Source organism: Saccostrea echinata, unplaced genomic scaffold (genome assembly GCF_033153115.1).
Source record: "Saccostrea echinata isolate AGI-Se365-2 ecotype Australia unplaced genomic scaffold, CSIRO_AGI_Sech_v1 ptg000025l, whole genome shotgun sequence".
NCBI classification, from domain to species: Eukaryota; Metazoa; Mollusca; class Bivalvia; order Ostreida; family Ostreidae; genus Saccostrea; species Saccostrea echinata.
The window spans coordinates 9,986,655-10,008,300 of record NW_026889774.1 but is presented as its reverse complement, the minus strand read 5'-3'; the positions used below and the strand labels follow the sequence as shown (position 1 = coordinate 10,008,300).

The window sequence follows — 21,646 nt, the reverse complement described above, 5'->3', positions numbered from 1 at the left end:
GTATTCGAAATAACATAGGCCAATTTCCAGTTCGGGAGAAAGATTTGAATATTAAATACTCGTACTTTATCTGAAAATATCAAAGATTTCCACTATTCATATAACATCCAAATTTCCGTTCTTGACACGTACAGGTCGATGTTGTCAATATTGCGCAAAAACACGCATGGTGTCTAATTTATTCTGTATCACTATTTATTAAACAGTTCTTGTATATTTACCATTTTCTATAAAATATCATCTAAAGTCTGCCGACAACTTTTATTAATTGTATGAAAATAATATTGCTTTTTTGCTTTTCACATGCTCCTGTGCTATAAATAGCACAACACGCTTTTAAGGGAGCCGACTGGGGTTTTATTGTATGAAAACTACTATAGAGAAACTCTTTAATTTTATACCATATGTACCTTACATTGACTTCAGTATATATGCCAAGTTTAGGGAACATCTACCGTCTGGTTATTTTTAAGGGACCATCTCAAAATACAGGTACATTTACTATAGGATTATATAGGAAAATACCATTTTTTCGCACTTCGGAGCAAATTATACAAATCCTACTATAGACTTTTTGCTCAAATTATATTATTTGATGGGTAATACTATATTGTACATTTTATGCAAGAAACACAAAATTCTACCGTCTGGTTTCCAGAGGGGGCATCTCAAAATGTCAAAAATCATGATATTTTCCTGTTTTTATGGAGTACAACAAAATATGACAGATACCACAGATTAACATAAAAAATACTAAAAATGATTGTGAGATTCTCCATTTCCTATGTTTAAAATTTCAAGAGCATCTATTTTATACTTTTTATTCCATGACATAATTAATGACCCCGCTTTAAGAACTTCGGTTATTCATAAAGTCAAAAACACGCTATTACGACGTCTATTTTCCTATCATTTGAAAAATCGTTTAAAAAATCAGTTATTTAAAAACGTAATTAGATTTTTTAACCTTAGATTTCCTAAATTTGTTAATTTTTATAAATTAAGTAAAAATAGTTGCTTTAAAAGAGTAAATATGCTTTATTTTACCATGCTGCGCGAAGTATTGCGCAATGAAAACCCCAGTCGGCCCCCTTAAAGCAAACGGGGAGTAACTCTAAAACTTTTACCTTGATCGATGCCAACAATTTATATAGCAAAACCTAATATATATTTTTGATAAAAAAACAAACAAACAAAAAAAACAAACAAACCAAATGGAAAACAGCGGAGATAGATATTTTGAGAGGGGCACATGGGGATTAGAATCTGAAGATTAATTTTATCTGACCAAAGGAAGGATATTTTTCTCGGTAACTCTTGCTACGATCAATATAGGCCTAATCTTAAATGGAGTTCTGTGTGCCTGTGGTAACTTTGCCTACTGTATGGTCTTTCTGGTGAAAAAAAAATGAAATGTTTCTCAGTTATAGCTAAAAGCTGACAAAATTTTTAAAATTTCATTAACCTAATTGATAAATGCAAAATCTGTCCCTTTTTTACATTTCTCTTTCAAAAACACTTATTTCGATAACAAGCTAAAAATCACATTAGATGTCAAAAGAGCAACAGATTAACAAAATACTCTTTGATTATTTTGCTGAAAAGCAAAATCTGCATTGATTTGAAAATCAGTAAGTAAATACACTTTGAGGTAAAAAATTATCTGGAGCTCTGCAAAATGTGATCAGAAAAGCTCACTTGAGCTTTCATCTCAGGTGAGCTAAAAACGTAATTTTTGGTCAACTTTGAAGTGACCTTGAGACCACACCCTTTGTCCCAGGGTGATTCCCCAAGCAAATTTTAATCTACTACATATCCTCATCCTTTTGTGCAAGTTTGGTGATTATCTGACCAGTTATTCCTGAGAAGATTTTTTAGCAACCAGTACTTATGGTTTTATTTACCTAATTATCTCCCCTTGTTTAAAAGTCACAATCCTAGTTTTAGTCTGAACGGGAGCCCTTGGGCAAAGGATACCCTGTGACAAATTTGACAATAATTGGCCAAGGGGTTCTTGAGTTATGGCCCATATTCTAAAAAAAGTTTACGCACACCTCACAAATGGCCATAGCATTAGCTCTTTGAGCCTTTGTCTCAGAAGAGCTAAAAAGGGGGTTTTATATAGCGAGGAAATCGGAAACCTTTTTGGGTGGGGGTGCCATTATAATGGGGGGAATTATAACAGGGGAGCACTGTATTTCTTTATTATTTATTCATTTGGTCTAGAAGTGTTCAAAACAAAAAATTCTTACATGGTACATGTGTGGTACGGTCATGTCGCAACTCCAAAATTAATTTATTTAGGAGAATGATGTAATTATGGGTTGGTTTTTTTTTTTGCACCTGACAATAGAATAAAATAGAAAACATACAATGCAAGGTAAAGATCAGAGATATTCACACAAAAGTTTCATCTTATCTCATCAAGTGGTTCTTGAGAAAAAGTTTTTTTTTTATATACAGTAAAACTCGTTTAGTACGAACACGGATAGAGCGAATTCACGGATATATCGAAATTTTTTAGGGGTTCCCAGAAAAAATCTTAACACTTCTTTGTTATATCTTATAGTTATAACGAGCTCTGATATAACGAATTATGAACTGATTTTGAGTCCCGTAGAGGTTGAAAATAATAAAATTTACATCTTCTATAACAAATTTTTAAAGATCTCAAAATTTTATTAATATTGAACTGACTGTATTTTTGTTAAGTATTTGTATATAAAATTCAATTCATAATAAAATCTTATCCAAGGTATGTTTTGTAATAATTGATTCCTTAACATATCTTTAGTAATACTTGAAGGAAAAAGTGTATATTGCAAATTTGCTATATAAAGGTATGTGAATTCGTTATACAGATATAAAGAATTACAGATAAACCAAATTAAATTCCAGGGACCCCAGGACTTTGCTATAACCAAGATAACTTTTCACTAATTATTATTGTAAAAGACGACTTGGCCCTTAATTTAAACAACCTTTAATCTCCTTAACCCAGATTTTAGTAAGTTGAAAATGGCCAAGTGGTTCTAAAGAATATTAAATTGTGAAAAGGTTATGAACATCAGACAAAAGGCAAATTCTGATCTGAAAAGCTCACTTGAGCCAAGGAAAGTTGTTAGATATAGCACCTAAATATGTGTGGTAATTGCATCCTTAAATGGATTATCTTTCAATTTTGGGCATAGTAGGGATTAATTATCATTAATATGTCTAAGTGTCTTAAATTCAATCCCTTTTTAGATTAAATTTTACTGATGTCAGACTGCTCATTACAAAACAAGAAGTCTGTGAGCCAATGCTCACTAGTAATACCCCCGCTCTGATGTGAATATATATATGCTCTCATGTGAATATACACAAGTTCAGTTTGAGGCATCGAATTTGAACAAAAATGAATCCAACCATATGGTTTGCCAAAACAAAGAGTGTACTAAAATTTCAAGTATCTGCCATGAGTAGTTGCGGATAAAACTGTGATGGGAATTTGGTACACACAGACGCATGGATAAACAGGAAGTTGACAATGGATACATACAAAAATGAATTCCACCACATGGCATGCCTAAAAAAAGATTGTGCTAAAATTTCAAGCATCTGCGATGAGTAGTTGCAAAGAAAACTGTGACGAAAAATTTATTAACAACAGACAGACACACAAGTGTATAACAGTATACCCCCCATCATTTGGAGCGAAGGTATAAATATCTATTATACAAGGTTATAAAACTATTTTACACATTAAAAATTATTAAAATTTGCCTAATGGTTCTGGAAAACTTGACAGCATAATTAATTTATAGACGTACTTCAATCAGAGTAGCTCAAATGGTTCAGGTAAGCTTTACAAGCTTTATATATATACTTACACTGAAGTCAAATCACACATATTTGAAAAGACTCTGATTAATTCTGTGTATGCACTTTTAAATGGCCTAGTAGGTAAGAGCATCATTTTCATGAACTTGATCACCATCTCCAAAAAATCATGAGATTTTGCATAAACTTTTGTGAGGAGTCTGAAATAAAAAAAAAAACAATCAAGAATCAAATAATAATAATAATTAGATGCATTTCTTGTTCACAGCTGCTAGGGCAACAAGTAATTCTCCAGAATGATATGCTGCATCACATCGTTTAATTTTTAAAGCAAGGCAGGCTACTCACTGATAAGTTGATGATACAGGGATTTCAACAGCCTCGTTTAAAGTGAGCATTTCGTAAATTTTATGGTTGTTATAATGACCTTGTTAGCAAATATAACCTATCACAGGGTCGTGTTTTGGCTGACTTGTTTCATACCAAATGTTAGGCCTTTGTTTTTGTACTGAATTGACTAGGAATACTCCTCCTAGGCACCTGATCACCCTCTGGAATTTCCAAGGGTCCATATTTTATGCCCTCTTCACGTACATGTATTTGTATTGTTTACGGATTTTTTTTTCAATCGATCACTGTTAGTTATCTTTACCTTTTACATTAATACTTAACTAATTTTTTTTTTAATGTTTGCATTTATGAACTACAGACTTTCAACATAGACCATGATCATTAAAGGTTTTCTACTTTTTTATAGAATCTCTGATAACAAAACTTTAAAGAAAAAAAAATCAGCAAAAACCACCAAGACTGAATTGAAATTTATATCTGAAATTAAGAGAAAGAAAATTTTTTTTTACTGCCCCCAGCGTGATTCAAACCCCCAACAGTGCTAGGAAATTTAAATCAGTCATATCTATGCAATAAATGCATCAATCAATATATGCTGAAAACATATTTAATATTCTCAAAATAGACACTCTATATAAACCAGTCATAATTCCCGAGAAAAATATTGAAAACCAAAAAATATTGTAAATTTTAATTTTTTTTAAATTTTTGCGACCAGAAGTGAAGACGAAGAAAAATAATAAAGTTTGATCCCAACATCTAGTGAGTTTCACTTTCATATCTTTAGCTGTTCTTGAGAAAATGCGCAGGCAAGATTCTATTTAAAAAAACAAGTTTGCCCAAAAATTGCTGATGGAAATGAATTTTGAAAAAAATGAAAAACATGTCTAGAGATATTCTCATGATGCATTTTCCTTGAACAGATCATTCATATCAGTACACACATGGCTGACATATCGCCCTAACTATGAAAAAAGAATACTAATAATTAACTACATTATGTAGATGAGATCTCATTGCAAACAACGAGTAGGTCTTCCGTCCGATTTTTGATCAGATGAGCTGATACGATTTTGACATTGAGATGGAGATATGCAGTTTACTATAGACATAAAGGAGCAAAGATTAGCGCTTTGGCTCCTAAACATGCTAAGATCCCTAATTACGTAAAATGATATAAAAATATGACTAGCTACAGCAAGAGATATTTCCAATTAAACATTTTTACTTCACTGATGTATAAATAAATATTGAATCATTGAAGAGTTATACATTGAAATCTTTTGGCCCCTCCTGGCCCCAAATGTGGGAGATCAGCCCCTTTTCCTGATATCAACTGAAAGGTATTATGATTTTGAACATTTTCAATTCAACAACTTTTCAGAAGTTTTTTGTCATTTCCAAGATTTAAAGAAGAGAGATTTTAGGAGCCAGCCCTTCAAGTCCTTAATGGGGCCATTTTACAAAAATTGAAAAGGTGTTAGTGTTAAATCTAAAGCAAACTAGCATGGCGCGGCGCCATGCCCTTTTCTCTCGGCGCCATGCCCTTTTTTCCAGCGCCATGCCCTTTTTTCCTTGCAAAAATATATAAATGTGCCTAGCAGAGGCAAGATGGATTAGCGGCTTTGTTTATTCAGTGCATGCTGAGTAGCCCCTTTGTTTATTTAATGCACGCAAAGGTGTGAATTCAGGACAGGAAATCACTTCTCGCTTGAACGCACACAGCCACCTGGCCAGGTAACATGCCTCAGGCTGTTAGGGTATAAGAGATAACACGAGAAAATATCATTTGATTGCATTGATTATGCAAGAATTAGCCCAATGTCAAAGATAGATTAATTTGTAAATTAAAATGTTACACATTTTAAATCAGGATCGTTTCTTTTTAAATTGAAAGTAGAAAAAACAGAGTTGATGAAGAAATGTGAAAAATAAAACTGCTGATGAATTAAGTCAACTTACAATGTACAGTACCAAAAAAACCTGAATATTATGTGTGAAATGGGCTAGGAAACAACGGAGTGTGAAGTTAGTTTCTTTCAACATGTTCAATGATTCTGTGTTCTACTTTTTGAGTGACACCCAGAGGCTCAATGTTTCTAAGCCAGAAAAAAGTTTTAACCAATTTATATATTATTTCAAGTTTAATTTTTTGGTATAATCAGTTTTCACTTGATTTTATTGATAGATTATTTTCAAAATAAAGAGAATGCCCTCTACATTTATTATCCAAGTAGCCCCCCCCCCTTTTTGCAATTTTGTTCTGCTATTTACCTCAAACACAAATAACAATATTAAAGGAAGGGGAAAAAAATCATACCCCAGACTAAAATAATTCTTGAGCAAGTGACAAAAAGATTCACACCTATTACTTTTTAAGCATAACCTTGATAACCATACTAATTCCTTGATTAAAAAATTTGAATTTCAATTTTGGCAATAATTGCCCTCTCAGTGTGTATTAAATGAATTAAGCTGACAGATTTATAAATTTTTCTTTTAGATACTTGTATAACTAAAGAGTTCAGTATTAAATAATAATTTAAGTACATAAACATGATAAAGAAAATATTTATAATTTCAAAGACGTTAAAAAAGTGCCCTCATGAAAACTTGTTGCGGCGTAAAGTGCCCTTTTGATTATTGGATTACCATGCCCTTTTTAGGGTCTGGATTTAACACTAGGTGTGTATTGTTCAGAACATTATTCTGAACATCTCTTGTTCAATATTACTATCAAAATATTTCCCCTTATCGAGATAAAAAGTGTCAAAGATTAGAATTCTGGCCCCTTTTCGCCCCTTATTATGTAATATATGATAAAAATTTCAAAATATGTAGTTGCAAATCATTCAGATAAATATTTTTGCTTCAGTAACAAAATATTGATCGTTAAAGAGTTATAGATGAAAGATTTTTGGCCCTTCTGAGCCCCTAATTTGAGGGGTCAGCCCCTTCTTCTTGATATCAAATGAAATTTCTTGTGATTTTGAAGACTTTTTGTTCAACAACTTCTGTAAGGGAAGACTTAAAGAATGGTACCGTTTATCAGCAATTCCATATATTTCATTTTATGGCTGGTTTATAAGCACAGTTTATGTACGGTTTGGTTTTGCTATCAATGTAAGTCAAATCTTTTAAAATTCCGAATACATCCTTTGATGTCAGGTTAGATTTCATTGAAATCACAAGTACGTGTTATCTGCCCTACTGGGTTGTACGTCTTTAAGTCAAAATTTCAAATGAATATAACTTTTTAAAAAAATAATTTTGATAATCATACTACAGTACCTGGCCATATGCAAGTCATAATTTTATTTTTCTACTAAATATATCATTGAAAAATGCATTTTTCTATAATATTATTGCAGTGTTATTTATTGATCATTTTTTATGACTAAAACACCATAAAATGTAGAATTCTTTGCAGTTTCTTGATATAATCTCAAAATAATTTTATCTGTAGGCACTGCAGTAATATTACACGTCAAATGCAAATTCAACATTTTATGACTCTAATTTGTTAAGAAATCATAGTAATTTGAGGTTAGAAATTTTTGTTTTGACAATTTAATAAATTATTCTCAATGATTAGTGTATCATTTTGTTTAGCATTATAAGACAAGAAAATTTGAACAAATATGCATGATTTAATGAAAAAATCATGGATATTGGGCTAAAATTGACCTCACAATAACTTTTCATAACTAGAAATATGTCCATAGGACATGAATGCCCCGCCGAGGGTGTATTAGTAATGCAACATTTTAACACAAATTGAGAAAAGTGAGGTCAAGGTCAAAGGAAAGGTCAAGGTGAAAAAATATTGATGCAATTGAATAGCTTACATCAGTATGTATCAGCATATGAAGTTTGACACTAATTTAAGAAAAGTGAGGTCAAGGTCAAAGGAAAGGTCAAGGTCAAAAATTGTTGATGCAGTCGAAAAGGTTACATCAGTATGTATAAGCATATGAAGTTTGATAAAAATATTATGAATGGTTTCTTTAAAACTGAGTTAAACATTAATTTAAGAAAAGTGAGGTCAAGGTCAAAGGAGAGGTCAAGGTCAAAGGAAAGGTCAAGGTCAAAAAATATTGATGCAGTTGAATAGCTCTCATCAGTATGTATCAGCATATGAAGTTTTACACTAATTTAAGAAAAGTGAGGTCAAGGTCAAAGGAAATGTCAAGGTCAAAAAATGCTGATGCAGTTGAATAGCTCTCATCAGTATGTATCAGCATATGAAGTTTGATAACACTATCTTGAATGCTTTCTTCAATTTAAGAAAAGTGAGGTCAAGGTCAAAAGAAAGGTCAAGGTCAAAAAATGTTGATGCAGTTGCATAGCTCTCATCAATATCTATCAGCATATGAAGTTTGATAAAAATACCTTAGATAGTTTCTTTGAAACTGAGCTTTGAACAGAGCTAAACGCAAAGCGTGATGGAAGGACGGAAGACGGTATATGCCCCGGCCATATTCATGGCGGGGCATAAAAATTGGTTTTTCAATGAAGTATATAGTGTAAAAATGCAATTATGACTCACTTGAGGCCATATATACTGTACGTTCATCATGTGTTATGCAGGGGTCCCGGGCTTGAAATATTCCCTGTTCAATCATACATTTTCTCTTTTTAAAAAAAAATAAAACTATACTCATTTTCAATACAATTGCTTCATAAATCTACATCACTATCAAATGAGTAATATGACTAAAAAGTAATGGTGTTACTAGCCTTCTAAGTTCCAATTCATGCTCCTGGATGCCTTTTGTCCTCATGTATTCAAAGATGTCAAGAGATGATAATTTCTTCATGCATTCTTCAACCTCCACTATGTACTTTTTGGTAACCTCTGGATCTGTCCTCAAGCTGTTTTCATCATCAACAATGCTGAAATTTACATAATCAAGTATAAATTCCTTCACACACTGAACCCTTTTCGGTAGTGGAGAGATTTGCCTTTTGCTTGTCATGGTTTTATTTAACTTTTCGAATATATCGCTGGGATCTGCAAAGCCATTTGGGGCATAAAACACCCTCAACATGTCAAGATGTGTTGAATTAGTCCAGCTGGATACTCGAGATGGAAGCACAGACTCTTTTTCTTTTTCCGAGTATGCCATGTTAAGTGATGTTTTACACAACACGGTGCCCACGGACGTCAGGCCGTTTCGCGCCACGTATGTATGTGCTGATATGTTTCGCTCCCAACCTGTTTCGCACTCAGATGAATCGCGATACAATTTTCAAACCAGTCTTCGACACTAAAAGCTAAATATTAAATTGGATAGTTAGGATATATCTTTTAACATATGTTTTCATTAAAAGATCAATATAAGCTTTTGACTATTTTAAGCGACTGTGTGTGCGTGTTTTTTTTTCTTTATATTTTAAAAAAAATGCTCTCAACATGCTCAATGAATGCAGAATATTATAAAATCTAATTTAAAAAAATGTTGAGCATTGCCGTAGGAACCGGGGGCACGGGGGGGGGGGCGTGCCCCCCCAATAATTTTGCCGATATATAAATTACTATTATAGTAAACTTTAGATACTATATGCTTGTACCCCTTAATAAAAACGTCTGATGGCTTTTTTTTTTGTATTTTGCTTGTCAGAAAATTTTTGGTACATGTACTGCCCCCTCAACTGTCAACTGAAAATGTATGGCTGTGCCCCCCCCCCCCCCCATTGAATTTGCTTCCTACGGGCCTGTTGATAATGGTAGACAGGCAATTGCAAAATTTAAGAAAATGCATATAAAATTTCCAAACTCATTTAAAGAAAAACTTGTTAAAAATGCATAATTTAATAAAATCAATGAACTGTCTTTAAAAACTGCATGATGCTGTTACCACAGAGAAATCAATCTGCTTGATATAAGTTCAATTAATTTATATCCCTTAATTTAGCAAATGCAATTTAGTAATTATGAAAATTGGTATAAACATTTCAAATTAATATACATGTATTTCCAGTCAAGATCAGTTTGATTTAATATGGAATATGTTCAAAAAGTTTAAGTTTAAGTGTAAATTTTAAAATTAGCAATTTTCCTTGAATTTCATTTCATTTTTTTTAATATGATTCTCAGCAAATGAATTTTATAATTATATGATAATAAACTAGCCTTGCTAATTTGAAATATACGTCTGAGGACTTTTTTTTTTTTTTTTTGCTTGTCAAGGAATTTTGGTAGTTGATAGTGCCCCCCCCCCAACTGAAAATGTATAGCCGTCCCCCCCCCCCACTGAAATTGCTTCCTACGGGCCTGTATAATATCAAAAACAACCAGTAAACTCATAATCAAACTAGATCTTTTTTTAAAGAATTTAAAATCCAAAATAGAAAAAATTAACTTCAATATGGCATGGCTTCTGATTTTATCAAGTACAATTAAATTCAAATAATAACATTTTCTTCACTCCATGCATTATCTTTCCAAGAAATATACCCAATACATTTCTACTTTTTTTGGTTCTGATCATGCATACACTTAATTTACATTTTCATAATTTCAACTTTTTGTATCATAATGAGATATTTTACTGGGGTTTCTTCAATTTTCGTTCCATGCATCTATTACCACATACACGTAGTTTAGTTCTAAAATATGTTGTTGAATGGAGAAGAGGGAATGTTGGCAAGGAATTCCGAGTGGCACTTTGGGCTGAAAAAAAGTATTCAAAGGGCTTTTTCCAAAAACATGTAATTTTAGAGCTCAAGACAAAATAATGAGAAATGTAGTTTCTGAATTTATTAAATTTTTTAATGATGGACTATTTCAAAAATCAAGAAACAAGTAAAGGGACATGCACAGATGGAAGTGTCATGTTGTGTATCTGTACCTGCTCTGAAAAAAAGAGTTCTTTATAGACAACAATTAGCAAAATGAGTGAAGAAATGACATATGTTGAGTAAATTACAGAGTTTTGGAAAGCTTTGATAAAATGGACAAAAAGAAAGACAAATTAAGGATATCTGCTCCTCAGCCAGGAAGGATAACTCTTAAAATCATTATCTAATTTAAAAGGAAGGTTAAAATTGAATTCTTGTCGTGCAACTATTCTCATTTCATGCATCTTAATCTGATTCAAAGTTTTTTGAAGTCTTAGAAAGGGTCTTTTAAAAATTTGACATTTGTGTCCCATAAAAGTACTACAAAAATAAATACTATTTTAGAGAAATGGATTTTTCTTGAATCTATATATAGCCTAATAGAAGTGATATGTGATGTCTTACAATGAAAGCAAAAATTTCTTACACTATGTAGTATATATATAATCATTGAAGTAATTAAAAGAATGAAAATAAAAAATAAGTATAAGAACATGCTATTTTCTCTGAATTAATGCCTTGATACCTACATGTATATTTTTTTTTATCATAAAGTATATTTGTTGATCCTTAATTTTTCGATTTTCTGCAATTTGACACTGCTTTCCCCTGAAAAATCCTGCTTTTATGCACAAGTAATATTGCTATTCCGTGATTCTATTTTTTGCTTTTTCCACAACTTATTTTAACATGTATTAAGCCTAACAAAAACGGTACAGAGTCAACAAAGTTTCAATTTTACAAACATGGGCATATCATTTTGAAGAGAAGAAAATTCTGCCCATATTCTGGTCTACTGTGATTGGTAATGGACTTGGAACAGATAGCTAAGTCAGAAAATTCATCGGGATAGCAGAACCAATATCCATTGCATATAGCGGATCAATTCATGGCTACAAACGATAGCGCATGTGCATAGTCAAAATCCGCTTCTAAGACAATGTTGTAAAGTCACCTTGCCTGGTCGGTGAAAACCACGTACCAATCATGAATAAATTGAAATTTCCTGACATACGCCATATCATCCATGATGCAAAACACAGATACAGGAAAATAATAAAGTGTCCAATGGTGATGTGAAATAAACCCCCACAAAAATTTTGTTTTGACTGGCATGACCTGATGGTTCCAAGAATTCTTTGCAAGTGATGCTATCTAGAGATCAGCTTAGGTAATTAATACATATAATAGGAATATGATTGGTCAATTAATTTGGTATTTTTTGAAATAAGGCATTGATCAATACTGATTGAATGATATTAATTATGTATATAGGCTCTCGATGGCCCCTTAGAAGGTTCCCAAATTGGGGCTCAGAAGGTCTTGATTTAAGTGGACAATTATCTGGCTCAGATCTGATTGGTTAAAACTAACAATAAACAACAGGGATAATGGCCCCCAAGCGAATACAAGATGGTAATGATCGTAAATTAATAACAATTAAATTACATTTAATATTACAAATTGTGTATAAAATTCAGTTTTAAGGAAACATTTCAAGATACAGTAAAACACGCGTATAGCGAACACGCTTATAATGAATCGACGCTTTACGGAACTTTTGAACTTTTGAATGAATTACGTTTATAACGATGCAAAATCGTACGTCCCTGGCACTTTGTTATAAGCGTGTTTTACTGTATTCTCTTGATCAAGCTTAATTCATACAATAATTTTTCAGGTTGCATTTACTTATGAACTCTAGGTGGGCACTCATATCCTATGAACATCCTATGAACATATTTCTAGTTTCCTTAATATTCCCATGTAAAACTTTGATCACAAGTTGTGGCCCCATCTACCCTAGGGGGTTATGATTTGAACAAACTTGAATCTACACTACCTGATGATGCTTTCTCATAACTTTCATCTTTACTGGACAGGTAGTGGTTCTTGAGAAGAAGATTTTAAAATGTCCCCATTATTTTATCTGTAACATGTACATGTATTTATCTCCCCTTGAAAGAGGGAGTGGCCCTTCGTTTGAACAAACTAAAATCACCTTCAGCCAAGGATACTTGGTGTCAATTTAAGACTGATTGGCAAAGGTCCAGTGGTTCCTGAGAAGAAGCCAAAATGATTGAGACTAATGACAAATGAAATTTGATTACATGTAAGTAATACTTATGTATTTGAAAGTATTTAATTACATTTCAAAGTATTACAATTGACCCCAACCCTGGTAAGTAAACATTTAAATATGAAGAAAAACATTTTTTCACTGTTTGTTTTAATAATTTAAACAGAAGAATAATTTTCAGGATTCTTTTTATGAATATTGTGACGAAGTTGATTTTTTTAGTCTATTGTAAATATTGTTTAAATGTTGTTATAACGGGTTTCCATACTGTTGGGGTTGTTTTGTTACGAGTATATAAAGGGACCGGTTTTGTCAGTGTGGTCAGATCGAGTTTGGAGTCCGGTAGAGTGACCAGCCGGAGGTGTGCCACGTTTGCGGTATCCCCTACATGATTATACAAGTGGCGAATATATTTCGGTGAGATATAGCACCGAATTTAACGGGTAGCAATATAACTTGTTAGGAGGACTATTGCAGCGTGCGTTTGCAGTTCTAGCCGGTAAGAGTGTTCGAATATTGTATATTATAGTTGGTTTATTGTTTTAATTTCCGGTTTCAGTTGTAATTTAGGTAGGTTTTGTAAAAGTAAATTTATTTCAGTGCGTAAGGTGCTGAGAGAATATTGTGTACATAGAAGACGGGCTGAGGGTCAGTTGACGACTGTTATAAGCATTTTAGGTCAGTGAGGAGCGTTGGATGGAGGGACAGTCGTGTCATGTCCAATCGTCGATGCTGAACAGGAGCCGATGTTGGTAGGATAATCGCAGTGGGAGGCGATAGACCCGGGGCTACGGTTGAAGCAACTACCACGTGGTGACGAGAGAACGGCATAGGTCTTAGACGTTCCTAGATGAGTGCTAATGGCGGATGCACGTGTGGTGTGACTTCCGGTGAACGTTTATAAGCAGTTGTGATATAGCAAATATTGAGTAACTTTCAGCCGTTTAAGAAAAGGAATTTATCTTTTTGAAATATATATAATTATTAACTAAAATTATTTGAGCTTTTTCGGAATATTATTTTAAGTCAATTTTGGTGAACTTTTCATTTGATATAATATCTGATACTTAATGAATCAGAATTGTAGAAGTTAATATTGAATTAATGTAAAGTATCGGAATTGATGAAAACTGAGTTAACAGTTTACTATTCCATTTATTTCATTTTCGGTGTGTGAGCCTGTATGTGAGAGTGAGTGAGTGACATAGAATTTGTTTGTTTTCTATTTTATTTATTTTGTGTTAATAAATTTATTTGTTTATTCTGATTGATATTGTTTTCCTTCTCAACTCTACAAAATCCAAAAAGAACTCATTACAAATAATGTATGTACTGCAATGACTGCATGACATTAAACAAAAAAGAAACCCAGAGGTAGTCACTTGAGTACAATACAACCATATAAAGTATTCATGGAATTTTAAATAGTTATTAAGTAACACAAAATAATTTGAGACACAAAAAAGACAGAGCTAGTATGATCGATCAGGGATCAATAAAAGAGTTAGTCTGTAATCAGCAATAAATAATTAGGCCTTCATCACATTCGCACTAAACTCTACTCTGTACCCTTGAAATTTAAAATGGACTATTTGAAGAAGTTAAAGTATGTCCATACACAGTTTCTTCAACTGCAGAATACAAACTAATGTTTGTGATTATGGATGTTGCCAGCACATGCTCTTTAAGCCACCATGTGTGTCGGAAGATAATTATGACTCAACCCGTCGGTTCCTTACACTTAAATTTGCTACCAAAGGAATAGATGCTGTGAACATAAGTAAGTCTTAATTAATCATAAACATAGGTAATCAAAGACTACAAAGCTCATCTCAACGAATGTTGTCTATAAGTACAACAAATCACATATCATATTTTTCCTAGTTAGTGTGCATCCCAAGATCCATGCAAGTTTGGTTAAAGTAGGACTTACAGTTAATTGGAAATGGACCTGCTCCAAAAAATTTTTTTGTTCACTTATCAAAAAAATGTCAGTCATTTCCAACATCCAATTAAAGCAAGATGGGAAGTGACCATCCCCTAGATGAATCATCCATGCAAGTTTGGTTCAGCTAGGTCTTAAAGTTACTTGGGAATAGACCTGCTCAAAAAGCATTAACCTGGTTACTCATCTCAAAAATGTAGGTCAGATCCAGCATCCGAAGCAAATCTGGTAGTATCCATCCCTTGATGCAGCACCCATGAAAGTTTTGTCCGAGAAGGGCTTATAGTTACTAGTACTTGGGAATGGACCTGTTCCAAAAACCTTAACCTGGTAACTCATTTGGAAAATGTAGGGCAGATCCAGCATGTACGTAGAATGTTTGCTAAATATCCAGGGACAGAAAAGAAAAGAGCTAGGTTCACTTAGGCATAAAATGGCCCTGTAGATATACCAATATTATTGACAAGTACCCAATGTCCCATTTTCAACATCAATAAAAAGTATAGACTTAATTAGTGCTTTAATTCAGTTTGTATATCAAAGTTTCCTCTAAAGAGTCCAGATATGGAAAACGGGTTTTGTAAATTTGCAATGTTCTTGAACTTTGCAGAAAACAGGTGTATTTTAGAACCTTCAGCGAAGAATTAAAATATGAGCATACACTTACCCATTTGATCCTAAAATTAAAATATGTTTTATAATCTTCATAAGCATATATTTCGTAAGATTATATATTTACATTGTACACAATCATTTTGGATCAGAGATTCTGCTGTATATGAAATATTGAAAAATAGCATCATATTTTGGCCATTTGTAAATAATGATGCAATTCATGACGTCATAATGCATTGACTAGCTAGAAAATTACGTCATTTTCAGTAGATATTCTGTCACCAAGGATTCAAGTGATACATGTATAATTTATTGCCTTGTCGACTAAAAGTTTTGATTTTCCAGAAATTCACATGGCAAAAAATGCACTAAGTGGCTCTTGCTCTTTCCAAAGAAATAATGCATTTTCACTATATAATCAAAAGAAACATGCCCGAACACCAGAACCCCTGACCCAGGGACCAATAATTTTACACTTCTTGCTCATCAAAACCATGACTGTGCTTAGTACATCTGCCAGATACTCAGGGGCAGGAAAGAAAATTTTTTAGAGAAATATTGAATTTTCAATACCGGTATATAATCAATATAGCCCCACCCACAAACCAGAGCCCCTAACCCAGGGGCCATGAATTTCAAAATTTTGGAAGAGGCATCTTAGCTTCTTCATCATTGCCATGTGCTTAGTATGTTTGCCAAATACTCATGGGCAGAGAAAACGATTTTCAAAGAAATAATGCATTTTTACTATATAATCAATAAAACCCTGCCCCATCACCAGAACCCCTGACCCAGGGGCCATGGATATCACAAGTTTGGAAGAGGCACCTTTGCTGATCATAAGCATGTGCTTACTATGTTTGACAAATAATCATAGGCAGAGAAGAAGATTTTCAAAGAAATAATCTATTTTCACTATATAATCAATTGATCCCCATTCTAACACCTGAACCCCTGACCCAGGGGCCATGAATTTCATACTTTTGGAAGAGGCATCTTTGCTCATCATTACCATGTATTTAGTATGTCTGCCAAATACATGTACCAAGGGGCACTAAAAAGTTTATTTTTCAAAGAAATAATGCATTCTCACTATAATAGGCCTCTAAGCGACCTTTAAAATTTAGGCATCAGCTGGCTCCTAATAAAAAAATTAGTTGCCAATGCAAATTTTTTGTCACCAGGCAATATGGCGACTTATAGAGAAATTTTAGACACCATTAAAAAATGTTTGGCGCCATGGCGTCTAAATTAGTTGCCAGTTAGAGCCCTGTATAAACAATAAAACCCCGTCATAACACCAAAACACCTGACCCAGGGGCCACTATATTCATGGGTTTGGAAGAGACATATTTTGGTTATACACTTTGTTTCTTTCATTATTATACTGGGGAGAGAAAAGAACTTATAGAAATTCACTATATGATCAATAGATCCCCATCCTAACTCCAGAACCCCTGATGCTGGGCCATGAATTTCACAATTATGGTAAAGTACTCATTGTACATTTTAATCATGCCAACAGTTTGACTGCTTGATGTCCTACAGTAGAGAAAATCGAAATAATTTTTATTGTTTGGCCCCACCCCTCAGGTGCCAGGGGTACAGAGACCATGAAATTCACAATATTGGTCCCTCGGCCCATAGATGCTCTATTCCAAAAAATGGTTGAAATAGGTTCAGCAGTTGTAAGAGAATAAGCTGAAAATGTTCAAAAGTTTACAAATGACGAGGGACAAAAATAAATCGCAATAGGTCACCTGAGTGACTCAGATGACCCAAAAACAGATAGAATTAGAATATCTTATGAACTCTGGGGACCCAACAAAAGGTCCAATGACCTTAACCTGAGTATAATTCAACAATTGAGAGGAACCATAGAAGTATAAAATAGATTAAAATTAACTGAAAGGTGAAGCTTTGTTGCCCAAAAGCAAGAGAAATAGGATGATCAGGATCTATGAAATAATTAACTAGGCACTCAGGTACAACTCATAAAGTAGTTCTACTTTTCCTATGTTTTCAAAATATTTAAAAATTTGATCAATCATTGCTGCCTCACCCTAATCCTGGGGGTCAGGATTTAAACAAACTTGTATCTACACTACCTGCCCTTACAAGCCCTTACAACAAAATAGGTTCTATTTACATCATCTTTTTATTTTATACTTCCTTTGCCTAAAATTTTGAATCAATTGACTCAGTTGCTTTCAGATTTCATAAATTTGAAGAAGCCTCCAGGTCATTAAATCTTGATGACTTTTTGTCCAACATTTTTGTTTGTGAACTGAAATAATATATAAAGTTTGCATCATCAAAGAATGTCATATGAGAAGGAATTTTTTCATAAAATGTTAACTTGATTATTTCATCTAAAGTGCAGATACATATTTATATGTAAAAAAAAAAAAAAACTGAACATCATGCAACCCCTGCATGATTGGAAGTTCTGTTTTAAATTAAGATTTCAAAGGCAGTGTTGTACTTCACTTATAAGTGACTTATAAATGACTCATACTTGATATAGTATGAAGGGCTAATACTTGACTTATAAATCACTTATAAGTGACTATATTTGCATAAAGCAAAAGTGGTTAATACTTGGCTTATAAGTCCTAATGAGTCATTTATCAGTCACTTATAAGTTAAATGTATCAGTGAAGTATAAGCCCTGATTAAACAACTTATAAGTAAAAGAATAAATCACTTATAAGTCACTTATCAGAAATTTCTGTAAGGGTGAGGATGCTTCTATTTATTACATTTTCAACAGTGAAATACTGTGATTTATTTATTGAATAAAAGTGATATTCTCTCATAGTGTGAAAGGATACCAAAATGATATTCTCTCACAGTGTGAAAGGATATCAAAGTAAGTAAAAAATAATTTCTGGACTGTCATAAGATAGAGATAGTAACTTGATACAGCTAAAACTGCAAATTTCTTCCCAAATATGTTGCTAAAAGCCATGCTATGTAATGTTTTCAATCTCAGAACTGCTAAGCTGTGACGTCTCAACCGTTCAACTATGACGTCAAGCCTATGACACTGTGTTAAGAAAAGACAGAGGCAAAGGGAAAATCAAAGAAAATGTAATAAACAGAAAATTCAATGTTTTGTAGATGAATATGGAATTTATTTCACTCGTGAGACAGGATTTTTTTTATATTTTCACTCGTGCTTCGCACTCGTGAAAATATAAAAAAAATCCTGTCCCACTTGTGAAATAAATTCCATATTCATCAACAAAACATTGAATATCCTCTATATATATACATGTATATATGACCAGTTATGGCTTTGCTGTTCTTGAGAGGAAGATTTTTAAAGATTTAAAGATTTCTCCTATATGTTCCTATGTAAAACCTTGATTGCTAAGTTTTTGATGCAGTTGAATAGCACTCACTAATACGTATCAGCTTATTAAGTTTGATTAAAATATCTTGAATTGTTTCTTTAAAACTGAACTAAACACTAAATTAAGAAAAGTGAGATCAAGGTCAAAAGAAAGATCAAGGTCAAAAAATGTTAATGCAGTTGATAACTCTCATCAGTATGCATATGAAGTTTGATAAAAATATCTTGAATGGTTTTTCTTAAATCTGAGCTAAACACTAACATAAGAAAAGTGAGGTCAAAGTCAAAAGTAAGGTCAAGGTAAAAAAAAACATTGATGCATTTGATAGCTTACATCAGTATGTATTAGCATATGAAGTTTGATAAAAATATCTTAAATGGTTTCTTTAAAACTAAGCTAAACACTAAATTTAAGAAAAGTGAGGTCAAGGTCAAAGGAAAGATCAAGGTCAAAAAATGTAGATTCAGTTGAATAGCTTACCTCAGTATGTATGAAGTTTGATTACACTATCTTGAATGGTTTCTTTAAAGCTGAGCTAAACACTAATTTAAGAAAAGTGAGGTCAAGGTCAAAAAATGTTCATGCAGTTGAATAGCTTACATCAGTATGCATCAACATATGAAGTTTGATTACACTATCTTGAATGGTTTCCTTAAAACTGAACTAAACACTTATTTTAAAAAGTGACTTCAAGCTCAAAGGAAAGGTCAAGGTAAAAAAAATATTGATGCAGTTGAATAGCTCTCATTAATATCTTTCAGTAGAGGAAGTTTGATAAAATACCTTAAATAGTTTCTTTAAAACTGAGCTTTGAACTGAGCTACAGATGTAAACGCAAAGCGGGATGGGGGACAGACAGAAGGACGAAAGACGGACATGACAAACTCTTTATGCCCCGGCCATTTTCATGACGTTGGATAAAAATGAGTGAAAATACCTGTAGCTCTTTTCATGTCTTACAATTTACATGGGTGGTTTTAATTTCTTTTTCAAGCCCGAGGGGCTACCACCGTGCAGAAAACCACTAGCCTGACCCCAAACAATGGTTGCCCCGGTAACCGGGTGATGCTAATTGCACATTCCAAATAAATATGACCAATTACAGATTTGCAATTCCAGAGAAGATTTTAAAAAAATGTCCTATGTTTTCCTTTGTAAAACTTTGATCACCCATTGAGACTCCACCCTGACCCTAGGGGTAATGATTGGAATAAATTTGGATCAACACTAATCTGAGGTTGTTTCCACATATCAAGTTTTATATTTTCTGGCCCAGTGGTTCTTAAGAAAAAGATTTTTAAAAGATGCCATTAATAATTTACCAATTTATAATCATCTCCCCTGGAAGAAGGCGTAACCATTCATTTTAACACATTTCAATTCCCCTTACTCAAGGATACTTTATAGCAAGTTTGGTTGAAACTGACCCCATGGTTCTTGAGAAGAAGTCAAAATTTAAGGAGTTCACAGACGGACAGACAAACGGACAAACAGCACCAGAAGAAGATTTTCAAAGAAATAATGCACTTTCACTATATGATCTATATAGCCCCGCCCTAGCGCCAGAACCCCTGACCCTGGGGTCATGAATCTCACAATTTTGGTAGAGTCACCCTTGCTTATCATAACTATGGATTCAATTTGTTTCAATAATACCCAGGAGTAGAGAAGAAGATTTTCAAAGAAAAAATGCAATTTCACTATATGATCTATATAGCCCCGCCCTAGCACCAGAACCCCTGACCCTGGGGCCATGAATTCAAAATTTTGGAAAAAGCATCCTTGTGCACCAATACTATGCACTTACTTTGTTTAATTGTTATAATATCCAGGAACAGAGAAGAAGATTTTCAAAGAATTAATGCATTTTCACTATATAATTAATAGAGCTCTGCCCTACCACCAGAACCCCTGACCCAGGGGTCATGAAAATCAAACTTTTATAAAAGGCATCAATGTTTATCATAACCATGCACTTAGTTTGTTTATATAATTTCCAGGGGCAGAGAAGAAGATTTTCAAAGAATTAATGCATTTTCACTATATAATCAATAGAGCCCCACCCTAACACCAGAGCCCCTGTTCCTGGGCTAATGAATTTCACAATTTTGGAAAAATTATTCTTGTGCACCATTATCATGCACTTAGTTTGTTTAAATAATACCCAGGAGCAGAGAGGAAGATTTTCAAAGAATTAATCCATTTTCACTATATAATCAATAGAGACCCGCCCTAACACCAGAACCCCTGACCCAGGGGCCATGAATTTCACAATTTTGGAAAAGGCATCATTGCTTGTCATAACCATGCACTTAGTTTGTTTAAATAATACCCAGGAGAAGAGAAGAAGATTTTCAAAGAAATAATGCCTATATGATCTATATAGCCCCGCCCTAGCACCAGAACCCCTGACCCTGGGGCCATGAATTTCACAATTTTGGTAGAGGGCCCAATGCTTATTACAATCATGTCTACAGTTTGACTGCTTGATGTCCAGGAGTAAAGAAGAAGATTTTTAAAGATTGCATCAATTTTGGTGGTTTTAGCCCCACCCCTGGGGCCCCAGGGGGGAGAGGGGGCAGGGACCATGAAATTAATAGTTTTTTCCCCTTCACCCAAAGATGCTTAATG

At 33.4% G+C, this 21,646-nt stretch overlaps 1 protein-coding gene across 4 annotated transcripts in view; it reads right to left on the bottom strand.

The window, feature by feature from the left end:
• Window positions 1-9,328, bottom strand: part of LOC133192601 (uncharacterized) — a 47,785-nt gene extending 38,457 nt beyond the window's left edge. For 3 of the 4 annotated variants that reach the window (XM_061328592.1, XM_061328594.1, XM_061328595.1), the window contains exons 1-2: window positions 8,914-9,328; window positions 3,873-4,022 (exon numbers count right to left, since the gene is read on the bottom strand). In XM_061328592.1, coding sequence (XP_061184576.1) covers window positions 3,873-4,022; window positions 8,914-9,302 — 539 coding nt within the window. In that variant the 5' untranslated portion in view covers window positions 9,303-9,328. The remainder of the gene's footprint in view (window positions 1-3,872; window positions 4,023-8,913) is intronic. The other variant, XM_061328593.1, reaches the window with a different exon arrangement.
• Between the last annotated feature and the right edge of the window lie 12,318 nt (window positions 9,329-21,646).